The sequence below is a fragment of the Ictalurus furcatus genome, chromosome 2 (assembly GCF_023375685.1).
Source record: "Ictalurus furcatus strain D&B chromosome 2, Billie_1.0, whole genome shotgun sequence".
Taxonomy (NCBI): domain Eukaryota; kingdom Metazoa; phylum Chordata; class Actinopteri; order Siluriformes; family Ictaluridae; genus Ictalurus; species Ictalurus furcatus.
The window spans coordinates 38,532,626-38,539,987 of NC_071256.1; the positions used below are offsets into that span (position 1 = coordinate 38,532,626).

Consider the following 7,362-nt stretch of genomic DNA (forward strand, 5'->3'; position numbering starts at 1 on the left):
AAGAGAGAGGGAATAAAGAGAGAGGGAATAAAGAGAGGGAATAAAGAGAGAGGGAATAAAGAGAGAGAATAAAGAGAGGGAATAAAGAGAAAGAATAAAGAGAGGGAATAAAGAGAGGGAATAAAGAGAGAGAATAAAGAGAGAGGGAATAAAGAGAGAGGGAATAAAGAGAGGGAATAAAGAGAGAGGGAATAAAGAGAGAGAATAAAGAGAGGGATGTGAGGGAACGAATGTTTACAGCTGCTATAATGTAAGTGAGAACATTACCTACCTTATTTTGCAGACGTTCTACAACATTAAACGTCACAATATGAATAATTATTACGTCAACTTAAGGAAACTTATAGAAAATAAATATATAAAGGTATAGTATATATAGAAACCTTTATATACGCCGGTAAAGGTATAGTATATCTAGAAACCTTTATATACGCCGGTAAAGGTATAGTATATATAGAAACCTTTATATACGCCGGTAAAGGTATAGTATATATAGAAACCTTTATATACGCCGGTAAAGGTATAGTATATATAGAAACCTTTATATACGCCGGTAAAGGTATAGTATATACAGAAACCTTTATATACGCCGGTAAAGGTATAGTATATACAGAAACCTTTATATACGCCGGTAAAGGTATAGTATATACAGAAACCTTTATATACGCCGGTAAAGGTATAGTATATACAGAAACCTTTATATACGCCGGTAAAGGTATAGTATATACAGAAACCTTTATATACGCCGGTAAAGGTATAGTATATATAGAAACCTTTATATACGCCGGTAAAGGTATAGTATATATAGAAACCTTTATATACGCCGGTAAAGGTATAGTATATACAGAAACCTTTATATACGCCGGTAAAGGTATAGTATATACAGAAACCTTTATATACGCCGGTAAAGGTATAGTATATACAGAAACCTTTATATACGCCGGTAAAGGTATAGTATATATAGAAACCTTTATATACGCCGGTAAAGGTATAGTATATATAGAAACCTTTATATACGCCGGTAAAGGTATAGTATATATAGAAACCTTTATATACGCCGGTAAAGGTATAGTATATATAGAAACCTTTATATACGCCGGTAAAGGTATAGTATATATAGAAACCTTTATATACGCCAGTAAAGGTATAGTATATATAGAAACCTTTATATACGCCAGTAAAGGTATAGTATATATAGAAACCTTTATATACGCCAGTAAAGGTATAGTATATACAGAAACCTTTAAGCGCCGGTGGTTTTGATGTTCATACACTCGACACCTCCAGAGCACTGGTGAGCGTTTAGTTTTAATTACGGCGCAGGACTGCTAATTGCTCAGTGGCTAAACTGTTGACCAGAGATTAACCAAGGTGTGTGTGTGTGTGTGTGTGTGTTCTCCTGTCTCGTCATCTTGCACCAATTAATCTTCGATGGGCGCTTAGTCGAATAAAGAGGCGGCTGTGAATTATCCTTTTCTTGGATTCACACATAAACTAGCAACACACACAACGTTCATTTAATCCCCTTTCCAACACACACACACACACACACACACACACACACACATACACACACAGATCGATGATGAATTCAACAGCCTGAGAAGAGATACTGTACTGCACAGCAGATTTATTTGACTATTTATGAACACTCGCACAAAAGCTGAGAGAGAGAGAGAGAGAGAGACTCCTACAAGCATTCTGCAGATGAACTCTGTGTGTTTTTAAGCCTTTTTCTTTCATTTCCAGCGTGACGCCGTCACCGATGAAGAACTCGAAGTGCTGCAGGAGTGGGAGACGTGGCAGACACGCAGAACCACTTAGCAACACTAAAAGCAGGAGAAACACAGGCAGAGTGTTCCTCGGTTCCTCTGAGCTGCTCCGGTGCAGGAAGCTGCAGGATACCAACCAAAAACACTGAAATTACACATCACACTGTTACATGCTGCCATCAACCAAGCCCAGGAATAATCCCCGCCCACACATGGCAACCGCTGACATGTACATCAAGCTTTTTTTTTTTAAGGAAGTTTGAACCAGGACGGTTTTTAAACCCAAGAGCTTTTAAAACCAGGGGCACAACCAAAGAGCTTTATGGCTTCACCCAGAGGGACGAGCAAAGAACCTTTAAGCATTTACCTGCGGAGGAAAAAGTGAGGAACCTCTTGCGGTTCCACACTGGGACAACCAAAGACACTTTACAGGTTCCTACAGAGGGAAAACCGAAGAACCTTTAAGGGTTCACTCAATGAGACAACCGAACAACTTTTATGTCTTCCTCCTGAGAGGGACAATCAAAAGAACCATTATGTGTTCTTCCAGAGCACCAACCAGAGAACCTTTAAGGGTTCCCCCAAAGCCACAACCAAAGTACTTTATGGTATCACCCTGAGAGGGACAACCAAAGTACCTTTGACAGTTCCCCCAGCGGCACAACCAAAGGTCTTTATGGTTTCACCCAGAGGGATAAGAACCTTTCCCAGAGAGGGGTAAATAAGAACCCTTAAATGTTCCTCAAGAGGGACAACCAGAGAACTTTATAGTTTCAACCAATGGGACAACTGAAGACCCTTTAACAGTTCAGAGAGAACTTCATGGGTTCTCCCAGGGAGGGAAAACCAAAAAACCTGTAACAGCTCCCAGAGAGGGGCAATTAAAGACCTTTGATGTGTTCCCCCAGAGAAGGACAACCAAAGAATCCTTAAGAGAATACTCTTGCTGAAGAGAAGTGCACGTCTTTATTTGTGTTTTCTTTGTGTTAGAACACTATGATGTACAGGTAGAACATGTGTTCTTTTCTGATTAAAACCATCTTCCTGTATTCCAGCTCAAAGAGAGAATTACAGCATCATGTCTCACATGACTGAGTCTCTTCAGCAGTGTGGGGTATAGAGGATTTTATCCTCTCTCTCTCCCTCTCTCTCCCTCTCTCTCTCCCTCTCTCTCCCTCTCTTCATTCCCGTCCTTTTCCTCTCCTTCCCTCCGGCTTTTATCCTCCGTCTATCTGAAATCAGGGAAAGTCACATTTTGTCTCTTTCAGGGTCCACTCAATCTGTCGCGTCTCTTGGCGGCCATTTTGGGTTTTTTTGTTTTTTCTTGTCAGTTTCAGGTTTCAGTGTCGGTGCCGAGTGTGACTTTAATGAAGAAAGAAAGAAAGAAAGAAAGAAAGAAGAGAACAAGAAAGAAAGAGAATGAGACAGAGCCAGAAAGAAAGAAAGATAGAAAGAAAAATGAATGTGTGTCCTTGAGCGAGCTCTCTGTGTCTCTCTCTCTCTCGCTCTCTCGCTCGCTCGCTCTCGCTCTCAGCGCTGTATCTAGAGGACAGATGAAGATGAAGATGATTCTGTCGAGCTCTGCAGATCTGAAAGGCAAATCTGCTTGGATAAGATCTCTACACACACACACACACACACACACACACACACACACACACAGTTACAAAGCGTCTCGCACAAACCATGTCTGTGTTTAAGTGGGATAAAACAGCTCTTGTGTGTCAGACGTGAGACGTGAGGAGGCGCAGCTGCAAAATGCTGACATCATCTGACATTAGCGCTTCGTTTACTAACGCAGCTTAAACACCGATATTACTCTTCCTTTTCTACTCCTTAAAGAAGATCCCTACTCTGTTCTTAAATTGATAGATGCTACATAGCTTGTATTAGAAAGGAGCTATATACACTGAGCAAATAAATAAATAAGACATGAAGTGGAAAAGTTTCAGCCGTACTTTCCATTTCCACACAACATTTCTGCAATGATTCAATTTTATCCTGATTCTCCCTTAAATACACATGAATTGTGCTCGGCACTTAAGCACACATTTACTTGTTGTTGTTATTGTTGTTGTTGTTGTTATCTTTAAGGGTTCCCCAGAGGGATAACCAGGGGATGAGTTAAGTGTAAAAACAGGAAGAAGCTCCTCAGTACGTCTGGCGCGCGGTGATTATTCAGAGCTGTAGAAGAGGAAGCGATGTGCTCTGATTAAACACATCACATCGAATGAATAACTTAACTGAGCTGTGCTGAATCACTACGAGTACAGTGAGACGACTGACAGACGACTGAGAGACGACTGAGAGCTCTCGAGCTGAATGGGATGGAGAGAGAGAGACAAAAAGAGGGGGAGAAAACAAGAAAGGAAAATAGATAGAGACAGAGAGAGGAAAAGAGAGAGAGAGAGAGATGAGTTTTCCTGAGTTCTCCTAGTTCTCATCGTTTCCTTAGTTCCAGTTCCTCAGAGAGAAAGAGAGAGAAAACAAGAAAGAAAGAAAGAGAGAGAGAGAGAGAGAGAGAGAGAGAACAAGAAAGAAAGAAAGAAAGAAAGAACAACAAAGAAAGAAAGTGAGAAAACAAGAAAGAAAGAGAGAGAGAACAAGAAAGAAAGAGAAAGAGAGAACAAGAAAGAAAGAAAGAAAGAAAGAGAGAGAGAACAAAAAAGAAAGAAAGAAAGAACAAGAAAGAAAGAGAGAGAGAGAGAGAGAACATAAAAGAAAGAAAGAAAGAAAGAGAGAACAAGAAAGAGAGAGAGAACAAGTTTCTCTGTAACACAACACACTGCGTTTCAGTTCAGGAGAGAGAGAAAAGAGAGAGACGCTGGTGAGGGAGCGACTGTTTATAGCTGAACAACATTAAATGTAACTATAAACAGATAAAAAGTACAACGTCATTCTTTAATACTGTAAGTGGGTGTGGTGTAAGAGGAATAAAACACTAATTAACTTAAAGGTGGGAACATTAACTCCAGCAGTGTGTGTGTGTGTGTGTGTGTGTGTGTGTGTGTGTGTGTGTCAGTGTGTGTGTGAGTATGCGACTGACCGTCTGTTTGATATCAGGAATGCCGATACGGAACACCATCAGGGCGATGTGTGCATCATCGAGGGCGGAGCTTGAACCTCTCCTCAGCCTCTTCTGTTGCTGCTGCTGCTGCTGATGATTGGCTGCCGGTTGGTGGGCGGGGCCAGGATTTGAGGAATAAGGATTGGTCGTGTGTCCCGGGATGGTAACTCTCACCGAACGCCCGGCCGCTTTTTGCCTATGTCCTTCCGCCCTCCCTCCTCCTCCTCCTCCTCCTCCTCCTGCTCTCCTGACGTCCTCTTCATCATCCTCCTCTTCTTCCTCTCCGTTCAACTCTCCGTTCTCCTCCTCTCCCTCCTCGTCTTGATACTCGTCCTCCAGCTCCTCCTCTTCCTCCCCTTCCTCCTCCTCCTCTTCCTCCTCCGCCCCTGGATACAGGTGCTGACTGTTCCCCAGCATCTTCTGCTGCTCCTCGTCACTGGAGAGGGGGCTCAGTGGCATCGTCATGGCGACAGGAAGGGTGGTACCCAAGGCAACAGCATCATCCCCAGAGATGCACTGTGGAGAAAGAGAGAGAGAGAAACTGTCATGAGTTCTTCTAGTTCATCCTAGTTCTCATCACTTCTTTAGTTCTCCTAAGTTCCTCTACTTACTCCTTCCTTTAGTTCCCACTTTGTCTTATTCAGGTTCCCCTTGTTACGTTTAGTACATTCCATCGTTCTTCTTGTTTGCCTAGGTTTCTTTAAGGTTTTGTTTTTATAATTAAGTGTTCTTTCTAGTTCTTTTAGTTCCTACAGTCCTGTACAGTTTGTCTAGTTTGTCTGATTTCCGTTCGTACACCTCCTGGTTCTCCAAGTCCTCACAGTTTCTCCTTGTTTCCCACTTTCCCTGGTAACATAGTTCTCATAGATCCATTAGTTCCTGCTTAGTTCCCCAAGTTCCACCCATGTTTAACTACCCTCGCCTATGCCTGTACAGCTTCTTCTAGTTCAAGTTCTCTCTGGTTCCTGCTGGTTCTCATACGTTGCTTCTCCTTGTGCCTCACAGTCTTCGAAGTTTCCAAGATTTCCAACTTTCCCTAGTTCATGGAAAAGTTGTAGGACACTCTAAGATAAAAAAAAAAACATAAACCTGTGGAACACATAAGGGTTCTCCAGTTTTCCCTCCGCAGAACAGAGTTTATACTGTATCAGAACGTTCTCCTGCACTCTTAGAGAAAGAGTTCTTCACGTGTTCTTCGAGGGGTTCTTTTTCTACTTCACAGGCCGAAGTGGTTCTTTAGACTGATATCATAGAACTACTTTTTTCTGAGACTGTAGGAGAACGCTCAGGTCTGTAGTTCTATAAGAACAATCGAAGATCCATTAAGATTTCTGGATTTGACTTAAAGAGTGGAGAACAGTGGCGCACGAGGAGAATGAGACAAAGCAGGACCTAAAGAAAACTACACCTTTAACCCTGAAGGCCTCTATATTTTTCCTAAAATGGTGTACATTCTAGAACTATACCGCTATGAAGAAGTATACAACAGAGGACATATCAGAGTTCTCCTCTTAAACATTTAGAAAATAGAGTTCTCAGCCTCTTCAAAGGGTTCTAGTTTGCAGTGCAAAACAGGTTCTTCAGACAGACACCACAGAACCATCTTTTTGTTTCCTAAAAACAGTTTTAACAAGCAGATGAGAAAAAAAACATCCCACCAAAAATAAATGTTAGCGGCTTTTCAGTGGAAAAAATGATGAGGTTCTTTAAAGGTTCTTTAAATGTTTTTTTTTTTTTTTAATGGCTCTTTAGGGAACTGAAAACGGAACGTTCTTGGCAATTTTATTTTTAACTAACGGTGTCTGTTAAGTTCCCAGAGTTCTCCGAGCTGTACACCTTATTCAAAATCTCATCAGAAGCTTGGATCTAAAATAGAAAGGAACACACACACACACACACACACACACACACACACACACACACACAAAGATCTATTTTGCTGTGTCCCTGATCCCTGATCATATCTCGCTTTGGTAATGAGAGAGAGATCAGGTAGGCTAATCAGGTAGGCTAATCAGGTAGGCTAATCAGCTAGGCTAACGAACTCGCCAACTCGTCTCTGACACAACCAGAAGCCGATCTGGAACATTTTCACAAAAACACCCTCCAGGTTACAATGTTCCCCAAACACCTGAGAGATACAAAGAGATGAGATGAACTGCCAGAGCGTCTTTACACCCTCAATGTTCTGCAGCCGAGATGAATTCCCGACTCGAGTCCCAGCGTGAGCGGACGAAGGACAAGCCAGAACATCGCGCTGTCGCTTTTTCACTTCACACCAGAGGATGAAGGAAATAATTTTTGTGCTTTCTGTTCACACTTACCTTATAGCAGCTATAAGCAGATGTTCCTTTACCAGCCTCTTCGTTCTCTCTCTCTCTCTCTCTCTCTCTCTCTCTCTCTCTCTCTCTCAAAGGTAACAAGACAAAAAAAAACATATTTATTTATCAATTATCAAACTGTCTGCAAAAAACGTTCGCTTGCTTCCGTATAAGGAAAACGTGAACCTCGATCGATCGTCGT

General features: G+C 41.8%; 1 protein-coding gene across 1 annotated transcript in view; it reads right to left on the reverse strand.

Moving 5' to 3' along the window:
* The window catches only part of shank1 (SH3 and multiple ankyrin repeat domains 1), a 72,099-nt gene extending 65,374 nt beyond the window's left edge, over positions 1–6,725 (reverse strand). The window contains exon 1 of the mRNA XM_053618602.1: positions 4,819–6,725. Within this exon, the coding sequence (XP_053474577.1) occupies positions 4,819–5,304 (486 nt within the window). The 5' untranslated portion in view covers positions 5,305–6,725. The remainder of the gene's footprint in view (positions 1–4,818) is intronic.
* Positions 6,726–7,362: the final 637 nt, after the last annotated feature.